At 37.7% G+C, this 13,249-nt stretch overlaps 1 protein-coding gene across 3 annotated transcripts in view; it reads left to right on the forward strand.

Moving 5' to 3' along the window:
- FBXO38 (F-box protein 38) overlaps window positions 1–13,249 on the forward strand; it is a 54,451-nt gene that overhangs the window by 21,961 nt on the left and 19,241 nt on the right. For all 3 annotated transcript variants that reach the window (XM_032395245.1, XM_032395246.1, XM_032395247.1), the window contains exons 8-12: window positions 883–976; window positions 1,941–2,071; window positions 5,402–5,572; window positions 7,230–7,372; window positions 8,242–8,452. In XM_032395245.1, the coding sequence (XP_032251136.1) occupies window positions 883–976; window positions 1,941–2,071; window positions 5,402–5,572; window positions 7,230–7,372; window positions 8,242–8,452 (750 nt within the window). The remainder of the gene's footprint in view (window positions 1–882; window positions 977–1,940; window positions 2,072–5,401; window positions 5,573–7,229; window positions 7,373–8,241; window positions 8,453–13,249) is intronic.

Below are 13,249 nucleotides of genomic sequence, written 5' to 3' on the forward strand. Positions count from 1 at the left end.
TGACTAATAGGAAAGAGACAATAGTGTTGGCCAGGATGTAGAGCAACAAAATATTGTTTGGTAGTATCTACTAAAGTTTACTATATGCATATCAGCAGTTGCCTTCCTGGCTTTAAACCCAACAGAAATGCATATATCTCTTCACCAGAAGATGATACCCCAAATTGTTCATAGTAGCACTGTTCATAATAGCCTCCAAATGGAAACAACCCAAATGCCTATCAGCAACAGCATGGATGATTCAAATGTGACATATTTGTGCAAAGAATTTTACACAGCAATGAAAATGAATAAACTACCACTATATGCAACAATCTGGATGAATCTCCTAAACAAGAATTTTAGCAAAAGAAGCCAGACACAAAAGTACATACTGTGTGATTCTATTCATAAAAGTTTAAAGTCAATCTTGTGAAAATTCATTGAGCTGTATACGTTAATAATTCACGTACTGTTTTTGCTCTGTATTTACAGAGCAAATTCCAAAAACATAAAAAAACAGTTGAAGTTAAAGGAGTGGTGGTCTTGTTCCATATGATATATTGGAGGTTCAAACTTTGGCTAGAAAATGTCAGGATCCCTTCTTTACAGTTCCCTTATGAATGTCTAGCTTTCTGAAAATCCTTTCTTAAAAGCCTCAATAATTTGGAGTAATTTTCCAACACGATCAGAATGCCTCTTTAGAATGACAGTATCTGTTTTCATCTCTTTTTAGGAAATGACTAGTAGTCATAATTCTTCTTGAGATATTAATTCGAATGAAAAAACAAACTTAGATTTACTTTTAACCAGATAACTGTCATCTAAAATGCATATAAATACTGAACATGCTGTAGTCAAAGGAAATTCTTACTGTTTTTGTTCCTTTTCTCCCTTAACTAGGTGGTTTTAGAAATTTGCACACAATTGTTTTGGGAGCATGCAAAAATGCTCTTGAAGTAGATCTTGGTTACCTCATTATCACTGCTGCTCGTAGGTATGTTTCCTCTTCATGTTGTCTTTTGTCTTAGAGTTATGTTTCTCCTATTTTATAAAAATTGGGGGAATGTGTGTATGAAGTTTGATTATGTCTCATCCAGATGTAAAATATAAAGGAGTTGTTTAAATAGTATTAGGGCATCACTTAGTAGTGGTAGTCTTATAACTGATGACCAGCTGAGCTGCCCTCCAGACCCAGCAAGCTCTGCAGGGGTGTGGTCTCATCAGAGAAAAGCAGTCAACATTCTGAAGTCCCAACAGAAATCAGCACTGATACACTGGTGTCTGCAGCTCTCTTGGGAACCATTCTTTGAACCTTCTCTGATTTTTGGAATTATTTTAGTTGGTGATAGTATTTGCTATTCAGAAATCAGTATTTTAAGTCAGCTTTTTAAGAGTCCTGACCTTTAACATCTTTATATTTTTAACATATCTTTATATCAGTTTATGCCACATTAACTGTTTCCTACAGATCAGAAGTCTATCTCTACTTTTATATTGTATTTAAATTGAGTTAACCATTTTTTTCAATTTAAAAACAAAACTCTTTCCATCAAAAGAATATTAAGAATATAAATAAAACTGTTTCTAAGTTTAAGTAAGTAGGTATTGTTACCCAATATAAAGCTATAATCTTTGTTAAAATGGCACTTTTAACAGCATAAAAAAAGATGTTGAATAATCAGCACCAGATGCAGATTCTGACTTTGACTTAATCAGGTTTAAGCAAGCACTAGAAAGGATATACAGTTCTTACTGTGTAACTCATTGTTAATGTAATTTGTGCCCACACTTTGCAAAATGCTCCTTTAAAGGAAACATCTCTAATGTTTTTTAATAGAGGAGAGGAAAGTTGTTTGCATGTGACATTTCGGTACTATGAACTTCTTTCAGAGCCTTATGCTAGGAAGAACCTTTGATGCTGATGGTTTTTATTTTACTCTGATATTTTTTCCTCATAGGTTACATGAAGTTCGGATCCAGCCTTCCCTAACCAAAGATGGCGTCTTTTCTGCCCTAAAGATGGCAGAGCTGGAGTTCCCCCAGTTTGAAACACTTCATCTGGGATATGTAGATGAGTTTTTGCTGCAGAGTAAGACTTAATCAACCATTTTATTCCCTAGAATTGCTGTAGGGAACTTCCTTGACAAACTGAAACTTGAATTGAGATGTGCCATATTTTCTTGAATATAAGACAGCTTAAGATCTTAGGGGCTCTGCCTTCATGAAAAAGGAACTTTTAATTTAATCTAGAAGTGTCAGTGATTTTTTTTTTCCCCCATATTGCCTCTGACTTAGCATATTAAAGAAAATATAATGATTAACAGTATTCAAAAAAAAAAAAAATCCTTACCTACATTTGATATTGTCTCCATTTTACTGCCCAAGTTTCTTTCCCATTCTGCTTCATTTTTTTCACAGAATGTCATCCTTGGTTCCATTTGTTGAATTTGATCTGCCACACTTCTTGAAGCTTTTGATGGTCCTCTCAGATGAGGTCCCATTCCCTGTCCATGCTCTTCATTTCCATAATAAGCCCGCTGGGGGTTCTGGATTTCCCAGATAGTGTGAGCACATAATGGTCAGTATTCATTTGATGATGATTGCTGTTGGAAGGCTTGTTGACAGCATTTTCTGGAATGTATTTACAATTGGGAACTCATTCCTTTGGGTTTGAATGCATGTCAATTCAATATTCAAGCTTTTTTCCCACATATGACATTAATCAGACATGCAAGAGCATTTCCACCGTCAGCATGTTTTTATTTTTGCAAGAATTGTTTCTTCCCCGTGTAATTTCTAACAGGTCTTTCTTAAACTCACTGTCATACCAGATGGCATTTTTTCTTAGGATCTAGTTTGCACTGTAGAAGAACATAAGGCTTAATTCCTCTGGTCAGGACAGTCTAGGTCAAACGTGACTGTTGTCCTTTTTCATTTTTAATAGATGTCTGAATATTTTGTTTACTTTTTCTTTGTTGCAGTGCTCGTTATTACATGCGAAGGATTAAGAAATCAAATTATTATCTTCTTGCCAATTTAATGGGAATTATTTTTAATCTGTATAACTTTGAAAAAGATGGGCTTTTCACCAACATAGCTTTAAAATGCTAAACTAGTATAGGCATTTCATATAAAATTAGTGTATCTGATACCAGGCTTTTCTGGTTTTGAATGAGGTTGCTTACATTCTCTGTGTTGTTTCTACAGTAGCTTTATGTGTAACTCAGCAAAATTTTTAGCTTGGTAATTGGTGTTCCTTCTATAATTTTATTTTTTCGTCTTCCCCAAAGCTCAAAACTTGACAAATTTTGTATTTTCAAGATGGCCACATTTAGGCCCACTGAAAGATTGTCTTTTGAGAGTTATCTTTATAACCAGCTATTTCCCTACAGTGTCTCTTTCCCTGAAACACACATTCAATAGAAAAACGCTTTACCTTTTGACTATTGCTCCCTGTGCTTTTCAGCATGTTTCATAGTGTCTTTCACATTGAAATCTCTTTGTCTTGACCTTTTCATAATCAATTCTTGTTTTCATATTTGCTGCAGTTCATCCATTTCTCCATATATGTATTTGCCTCTGATCCTCCAAAGACAGTCCAGGATTGTCTGTATCACTGTAGGTGCTAGGTGCCTCTGACAGAGCATCCAGGGAGGAACGCGTGGTCACTGCTCATACTTTGTCACTTAATCTCATTCTTATCAGTAATTTAGATCTTGAAGCACCTCTCCAGGAGGGTGGGGGTGGCATCACCTCTAGTAAAACTTCTATCACTGTTTTGTTACAAAGACTTGGCAAAATATCAATAAAAACATCACCTTTGTGCCCGATACATTTATGGTAAAAATGACAATGCCACATTGGGGAAATGGATGTGCTGAAAAGCAGAAGCTGTGTGTTACGAGTAGAAGAAAAGTGTTCCAAAGATGAACACTAAGAGTTTTTTGCTTTCATAGATTTATGATAGCAGAGTTTTATTCAAAGGCGATAGGAATGTAAAACTTACTAAAAACCAGAGTAGTGTTGTCTTTAGTGCTGGGGCTTTGGAGAGAGGGAGAGAGATGGAATTGAGACCTGCAAAAGAAACAAAGATGAGTTCTGGGTGATGTCATCAGAGTTCTTGAGGGAGCGTGACAATCAGGAGACCCCAGGAGCTGGAAGAGGGTGATGGTCTCAAAGGAATGAATGTACGATGATGGATTTATTATGTCAGGTTACAACATTTATGCAGACAGGGAACAGGGTCAGTTCAAGATTTACCCAATCATTAGAAAAGTTTCAAGTCCAAAGGATAAGAAAAATGTGTTTACAGCAGACTAAAGAAAATTGCCCAGCCGAATTGTAAAGGATGGATTGGATTAAGGTAGAATCTGCAAGAAATGCCAGTAAATACAAAAAACGGGAACTATAAGAGAGTGACTGTGAACTATGTGGAGAATAAAATTGGAAGAGTTTGGAGTAAATAGTTGTTTTAAACATGCTCCGAGCTAAAGGTGTAAATCCCTGTGATGTGTGGGGCATCTTCACCAGAGCAACAGTGTTTCCTTCGTACTTGGTGGCAGGTGGTAGTGAGGACTATGAGAGACGTTTATTGAGTTCCTGTCTCCCCAGCACTCTGTTGGTCATTGAAAATGTGACTGTTAACTAACTAGATGCAGTCCCTTTTCCTTCAGATTGCTTGTAGTCAAGTGGACCATCCTGGAGATTAAAGGCAGGAAGCTGGGAAAAATGAGGACAGGAGGCAAGGAATAAGGTGTGATTTCCAGTGCCACAGACGAGAACGGAGGATTGTCTTTTACTGATACCCACCCCCACCCCCATCCCTGTGCGTGCCTACAAGATGGGGGGCACTAAAGGCCATTGGCAGAGGGAGTGCTAATTTAATGGGAATTATTTGAGTTAGAAGTCCCATTTTCTGGGGATGGGCACATCTTTACTAACCAGTACCGTGGGTTTTAAGAATGACCCTGAATTCCCAGTTTACTCTTTTCTACACATGGCCACACTTGACTCCAAAAACATGATCCTGATACTGTGAAAGAGTTACATATTTAAGATCTTATTTTTCTAAGCTAAAGCTAAAACTTCAGCGTAAGTGTGAACCAATACAATATATCCTTCAGTTTTGCTTTAAGAATTTTTGCTTTCTTTTTTTCTTTTCTAAACAATTGGAAATAATTTGTTTCTGTTAGCTATCCCTTGACTTTTAATATTAATGTAAGTTTTTATTTTGCAAGTAAATGGTATTTACACCGAATACCTAACCTAAAATTGTATTCAGACTTGAACCTGATGATGGATCGATGACACAGAACAATCATAGAGAGTGATATACTGGATGTTAAGATAAAGAATCGGCAACATTCCATGACATTTAAGAGTCTTTTTTTTTTTTTTTTGAATTGATTTCTCTTTCTAGGCAGAATGGCGAATGCAGATCTGGTAAAGTATGGTTTGGCTGATGTGGTAGAAAATCCTGGTATCATCACCGATATAGGGATGAAGGCAGTCAATGAAGTTTTTTCCTGTATCAAATATCTGGCAATTTATAATTGCCCCCATCTCCATAACCCATACAATTGGATCTCAGGTACTGTAGGCTTAACTATGGCTATGTCTGCCTGCTGTCAAAAGAATACATATTTTTGTTTTGTGTGTGTGATATGAATTGTATTCCTAATGTAAAATGTAGATATTTTATATGAATGTTCATACAAGTGCTGGGAACCTTTGATAACCTAGTTGGAAATATTCTATCAGTGCCTCTTTGAACTCCTGAAATTCTCTGCCTAGAAATTGGCACTGTCTAGGTTACGGATTCAACTGCCCTGATTTTTTTGTATATTTCTTTGAGCCAGGCACATAAAATTAAGGTTAGGAATTGTTGCCTGGGATATTATATTTGTTTTCTCTGACCTACCTTCAAATGGCGCACATCATCTGAAAGGACAAAGTGGGTATGTATTTAAAAAAAAAAACAAACTTCAGTTAGGTGACGTATTTAGCATTAACTTGTGGTGAAATTTTCATTTGCCTTAAAATCTTAGGTTATTTCAGCTCTCCCCTCCCTACCTGATCCCTTGTGTATAGAAGTGTGACTTTTGTACTTGATATGTTTCCTTATATGGGGGAGTTCATTTTCCTCCCTAGAGAGTGGTACTATTTGTTACTCTTAAGGCCCTTCTTAAATACCTAAATTCACAAACCTTTAAATAAATTCGGAGCTAGAGAATTTTCAATTGACATCCTTTTTAACCAAACCAAGCCCCCTCACTGACACCTGCAGAACAGCCTCCTCTCCTGTCTGAGTTGCCTCATAAGGCTACTGTAGCTCCTTACAGAGCCCGTCTCCAGTCTCTTCTCAGGCTCTGGGCCATCTGTTGGGATTACTCATTAGAATGGCCATGTCTCCCCTCCCAGAAGTGAAATTCTGTCCCTAGCCCAGCTGCACCAAGAAGGTAACTGGGAAATACAAACTTGAGGTTGTAGCAGGCATAGATCACTTTAAAAAAATAACATTTATTGGGTTTTTGGTTTGTTTGTTTTCTTAAATACAGAAGTATATAAAGAAGAAAACAAAAAAATGGCCTGTAATCCCATCACTCAGAACTCCTGTTAACACTTAAAAACTAAAAATAATACATGCACTTGATAAACAATACCAAACAGTACAGAAAGGTACAAAATGAAAAGTCTCCTCTTCTCAAAGGTAACCACCATCAATGGTTTCTTGTATATTCTCTGGACAGATTATTTTGTGCATATTGCAACCTATACATGTATAGCATTTAAAAGTGATTTATATACAGAGGACCTTATTAGGTATACCCTCTCATGTAGCTTGGTTTTTACACTAAGAGTATGTGGGAGAGCTTTCCATAGCAAGCATACTCAATTCTCCTTCATTCTTTTTGACAGCTGTATAATGTTCTATTAAAAGAATGCACCAACATTTCTTTAACCTAGTGTCCTATTGTTGAATAGGCATGTAGGTTGTTGAATGGATCACATTTAGATCAAGGCTGACTTGGTTTCAAGTTAATAATTCCCAAGCCATTGTCGTTTTCACAATGAAATTAGGTAAGAAGACATCATAATTTAGTCATCAAGTTTTTGAGATCATGAGATAAAATCAAAGTTATTTAAAGGAAAAGGGTTTGAAAATCTTTGTGACCTATATAGCAAAATTCATCTGTAATGGAGAAAGTGTTAGTCAAACTCTCTGGCCATGTCATTTCTCCCAACAGACCACTCAAGATGGACGCGATTGGTGGATATCAACTTAGTGCGGTGCCATGCTTTGAAGCTGGACTCCTTTGGCCAGTTTATTGAATTGTTGCCCAGCCTCGAGTTTATTTCACTGGACCAGATGTTTCGTGAACCACCCAAAGTAAGTCACATTTGAGGGAATTATTGTTTGTTTTAATACTCAAGGAAGAAAACAAAACCTAAGTGATTTTTTTCCTAATAATAATGCCCTTACATTGTTACAATTGGACTTTTTACTCTAGCTTCAGTGAAGGCATAAAGGTTATAATTTACATGGCCTCTTGCTCTGGTAAGGGCTCTCCAGAGAAGGGAAAGGGAAAAGTAAGTGGAAAGCTGTCTCTGTCAGTTCTATAAGCTGAAGGTAAGGTAAGAGCAAAGGTGGAAATTTGAGCTAGGTCAAAATGTATTACTCAGAGTAATTAGTTGCGAGATTAAATCTCTAATTAGGAACCTCAGATATAAGTATGGATTAGGGATTTATTTTGGAAATGTTTTACTTTGCTGTTCTCTCTTCTGTGCAGTTGAAAATCCTGGAAAACCTTGAGATTGTCTAGTTGTATGAAATATTATTTCAAAACTGCTTAACTAATAAAACTTTTTGCTCTCACTGTAATAAAAACTTAATGCTTCAGCTAGTTACCCTCTCTCTCCTCAGTTCTTAATGGTTACATTCCCACCGTGCAAGCAGTACATGATAGTGGGGAAGGCTCAGGATTGGCGGTCAGATTATTGGGTTTCAAGTCCCAGCTGTAGCACCTACTGGTCTCTTACACAGACCTCTTTCCACTGCATTTCGTCATCTCTAAGTCCAGACTGATAGCGCTGCGTCTTGCTTGAAGTCTTGTGAGCCTCTAATAAGGTGCTTGATGCATATGTGAAAGTAGTGCTATGTAAAGATTCTTAGGTCAAGATGAAACGGAGGAATATGAAAAATGAAGTGTTCTATTAACTAACCTGAGTGAATATGCATGTGCTTTCATCTCGCTTTAGGGCTGTGCTCGAGTCGGTCTGAGTGCAGGCACGGGAATTGGGGTTTCCTCGGCCCTTGTTAGCAACCAGAACTCCAACAATGACAATGATAACAATGCCCAGAATAATGCCAACATCCATGACAACAATCACCATCACCCAGATGACTCGGACGAGGAGAATGACTTCCGGCAAGACCTGCAGCCAGGAGAGCAGCAGTTTGCAGCCGACGGTAACCCAGATCTTTTGTGAGCTCCACACAGAAGTGATTTTTACTTTGGATTGTATTTCTCTGACCTTGTTCTGTTTCCTTCTCCCCCATTTTAGTTTGTCACTTTACACATGGGGGACCTGGTTGACAAGGCAAATGGGGGGGTGGGGATGAAATGTGCCTATCTGCTGGCTTGTTTCAAAGGTATCTTTGTGATGCCTCTTGTCCCTGGACTCTGTAAGGGTGCTTACAGCATGGGAAGGACTCATGGATGCCATGGGAATTAGGGTACAGTGGGCCTTAGAGGCCTGGCCTACCTGAGATTTAACTTTCAGGATTTGGGCAAAGGAACATCTCTTTATATCTCCCTGACCAATAGATCGGTAGATAGAACTTCATTGGGGGGCCGTTTTTGGATGTTCCTAGAACTAAAAAAAATGAAGAGCAGTCCTGTGCTAGACACTGTGTTGGGCACCTTTCGTATACCTTTCATCATTAAGTCTTCACAAACACCCACCATATTAAGTACATGAGCCAATAAAGACCTGTTGGATTTCACTTATGTAATTACCCATGCATTCTTCAGTATTGACTGAAATCCTGCTGTATCCAGCCCATGTGCTCTTGGGCTTCATATGCCCCTCTGTTGGGGAGTGAGGATGAAGGGAAATTGTTTTCTTACCAAGTTTTCCAGTTTCCCAGTTGGCCCTCAAGAACTGGAAAAGGAATCTTTCAAGCTATCTTGTTTTCATTGCCCCTTCACTCAGTTCTCTTGGACACAGTGATTACTGAGAAATGGGGTGCCCTGACATGTTGTACCTGCTTTCATCATGAAAGCAAACTGTGTATCGAGCATCCTTTCCTTTAGGATTGCTCTGAGTATGTAGGGCCTGACCTAAGAATCATCTCTAGGCATTGTCTTCACCTCACATGTTCTCTATAGAACTCTCCATTTTGGCTCTTGGCAAAGTCACCAGTGATTCTCTTGAGAACACTAGTAGTCATTTCTCCACTTTCGTCATGTTTGACATCTGAGCAGCATTTGTCATTGTTGCCCGCTTCTCCCTTCCTAAGATAATTCTTCTCTTGGCATCTCCAAAACTGTTTTCCTGGTTTTCTTTGTGTCTCACTGGAAGTGCCTGCTCAGTTTCCTTTGCTTACAGCACCTCCTCTATTCTACTTTGGTCCTTGATCTCCCTGTTTCTCTCTATACGTTTTCTTTGCATAAGCTCCTTCAGTCACATGGTTTCAGTACCAGCTATATGATAATGAATTCCAAACCTTTGTTTTCTACCTTCTGTCTTCCGACTTTTTGAAATAAATATGGTTATATACAACTTCATACTTTTTATTTCCACACGACTACTTTTAGGCATTTCAAACTTATGGTTATATCTCTCCCCTGACATCTTGCCCCCAAAATACAAAAACAGAAGTGCAGAGCTAACAGGTGCTAGCACTGAAGGAGGGAGAATGAGGTCAGGTATTATCTCTCCACCTTACTCTGCCTGAGTGCTGTCATATTTGTCCCTGGGCCGTGAGGACCTGGACTTCAGAGGACACAAGACCATCCATGGGAAACTGTTAAAGCAGCTTCAGTGCAGAGCTACCCAAATCCTAGGAACCCAGTTGTGGTTGGAGTGGATGCACTGGACAGACTATAGTCTCCACTGGAAGTTACATGGCCATAGGCTTCTCAGTACAGAATGGAGAATGCCTTCCATTATGAAATCACATACTGGTGCAGCAGAGACCAAAATGTGTGCAAGAACACTATATTTGATTTGTAGGAGAGAACAGTGGAACTTAAATCCACTAACATTTGAAACTAAGGTTTCAGGAGATGAGAGACTTGCATACAGACCACATTTTGAGATATAGTATTGTCAAGTACATTATCTTTAAATGCTGTTAGAGGCTGAGAAGCAAAGAAACTGCATAAATGCCAAGATTGAAGAATTAAACAGCTTCAACCAGAGGAAGGCTCAGAACACCAAAGATGATGGCAGCACTTGTAGGGAACTGCAGATTGCCATAAAACATGGGTTCCACAGATCTCCCTGAGTTGGCAGTGTATTTATTTGTATTTGTTATTCCATTACATATCAGGTCAGTTCTTCTAAATAAAAAATGAGGAGCTGGAGAAAGGCTGTGTGACTTTTGATCAAAACCAGGGGTGGAAAGAATTCAAATACAAAAGAGAAGCAAAAAAAGTTTTCTTAAATAGTGGTACAGAGATTCAAACTAAAAGGGATCAGTGGGACCTGGTGTTTGTTGAAATGACTAGCATTGATGCTTCCACTCTTTAGGTGTGATCTTGATAATTTAAAAATACTTGAAAGTGGTATTGATATGTTGTTAATTTAGAATTTTAAAACTTTTTGTGCATGGGCCTCTACTTGGTCTTGGAACACCACCAAAATGAAGCAGAGGCCCCCACTGTTTCTTTCCCTGTTACATTTAACAGCTTGTGTAAAGTAGCAGAGTTTAAAAGAAGGGCATTGTATAATTTTAAAAATAAAATTTTATTCATGCAAGTTAAGTGGCTCTGTTTATAAACTGCTATAGTAAATCATGGGTGTTTTTCAGCGAACATTATTATTAAGGTAATACTTAATTTCAAAAATATGATTTTACTGCTTTACAGAGTATTGATTTATCAGAATATTATAGTTTGTTAAAGATATTATCATTCTTAAGATTTGCACTTCCAAAATTCTTAAGATTTAGAATGCTTTATTTTGGGCTAGTTATGTTAATTGAAAATTTAAGTTCACTACCTGCATTTTACAGCACTCTAAAACAGGAATAGATGTTCATATTTTCTAACAATTCACATTTGCCTAACATAAAATTACCATGTGTCAAAATCATACTTCTCTAATTGCTAAAGCATTTTGCCAAATTATTTTAATATAATTACTTTTGAATTAATTATAACCACAAAGCATAGTTTTGCCTCTACATCATTTTACTAAGTTTCTATCTTGATTTAACACATAAATCCCAAGTACTTACTACTTTTAAAAATGATGTGCCCCTCTCCCTCCCCTCACCACTCCCCCCTGCCCCCCATTAATCTAAATCAGCCTAAGTGAAATTGCTCTGCAGCTTTTATTTTTGGTAGTGGTTCTCAAACTTGAGTGCATCAGAATTACCTGGAAGACTTGTCAAAACACAGGTTGCAGGGTTTAGCCCTCAGAGGGTCTGAGTTAGTACGTCTGGGTGGGGCCACATAATTTTCATTTCTAACAAGTTCCCAAGTGATTCTAATGCTTCTGGTCTGGGACCACAGTTTGAGAACCATTGATTTTGGAAAATCCTTATATATGAAGTCTGAGGGTAAACTACCGTGTGAAAAAAAAATTACAGTAAATGCATTTTGTTTTATATTTTGGGCAGATGATTTTCAACCACTAAATAATACATATAAATCATTTCTTAAAAGACAGTGAGTTCTCCTTTATTTTATAACATTTAATAAATGTTATGAATTTCTAACCAGGCTTTGTATAAAAGAGACCAGTTAATATATTTGTGTAAAAACAGCTCAAATCCATTAAGATTTATAGTTATATTTTGTAAGAGGATTTTTTTTACAACTGAAATAACATTTAAGCTGAACAAAACATTTGGTAAACGTTGATAGTTGATTAAAAGATAGCTTATATAATTTCTGTAAGTTTAAATCATTCTGAAAAAAATTTACTGCCCTAATGATAAAATATTTTGAAACAAAAAAATCTAAACCAAGAACCCCTTGCACCTTCCCTAGCCCAAGGGTATCGCCGTCTCATTTACTTATGGAGACAAAAATCAAGATGTTCTCTTTTCTTTTCTTTACAGCCCACCTATCTATTCTCCATGGCATTGAGTCCTTTAGCAAGAACTTGTTGACTGTCTTCAAAGCATCTTGCCATTCAGTCTACATTCTCCTTGCCTACTGTACCACCATTGTACCACATCTTTTTTTTTTTTTTAAATCTAAATGCTTTAATACGTTTCAAACTGGTCACCCTACTTTCTCTCTTGATCAGCTAAAATTAGGTCTTAGAGCAGCCAGGGCTGTGTTGTTAAAACATATACCAGATGACGTTGTTCCCTTACTTCAGACTTCCCAGTAGCTTCCTACTGCCTTAGGAGAACATCCAATTTCTTGATTTGGGCCATAAAAACCTATGGGATCTGGCCTGTCCTCACTGTGTGCTACTCCCCACCTCACACACTACGCTTATCACGTGCCGAGCTCGTACCTCTGTCACACCAACTGCTGCCTCTTCGTAGGATTTCACTGCTATTTCTCAGCACCTAGGGACAGTGACACAGTGTAGTAGCTGCTTGATAAATATTCAAAGGAATGAATGCAATGAAAGAAGTTAAATATAAAGTAGCTTTTGGATATTCTATTAAATACCTCCAGCAGGTTAGCCTGGCAACCTAAAAAGCTATTGCTCAGCAGCTTTGGAAAACCTTATCACATAGGTATATGAATGTACTTCGGTTTTAATAATCCCCCTCTGCATATGAGAGATAATTCTAAGCTTTTTAGCAAGACTTTCTAAGCTTTTCACGGTCTGGGGCCCAGGCTACTATTTTAGCCTTGTTTTCTTTTACACCCTCATGCCAATACAAACACTTGTTCTTTCTATCACTGGAATACTCACTCTCTGGAAAAGGTAGCATGCTTCCTGGTGTTTAGGAAATGTCCCCTTATATCAGTGAAAACTTCCCTGCCCAACAGTTGTTCCTTTTTGGTCCATATTCCCCTTGCACTTGGACTGCTGTAGCACTTAGCGAGTCTCTTCTGACCTAATTCTG

Source organism: Phoca vitulina, unplaced genomic scaffold, assembly GCF_004348235.1.
Source record: "Phoca vitulina isolate PV1807 unplaced genomic scaffold, GSC_HSeal_1.0 scaffold83, whole genome shotgun sequence".
Classification (NCBI taxonomy): domain Eukaryota; kingdom Metazoa; phylum Chordata; class Mammalia; order Carnivora; family Phocidae; genus Phoca; species Phoca vitulina.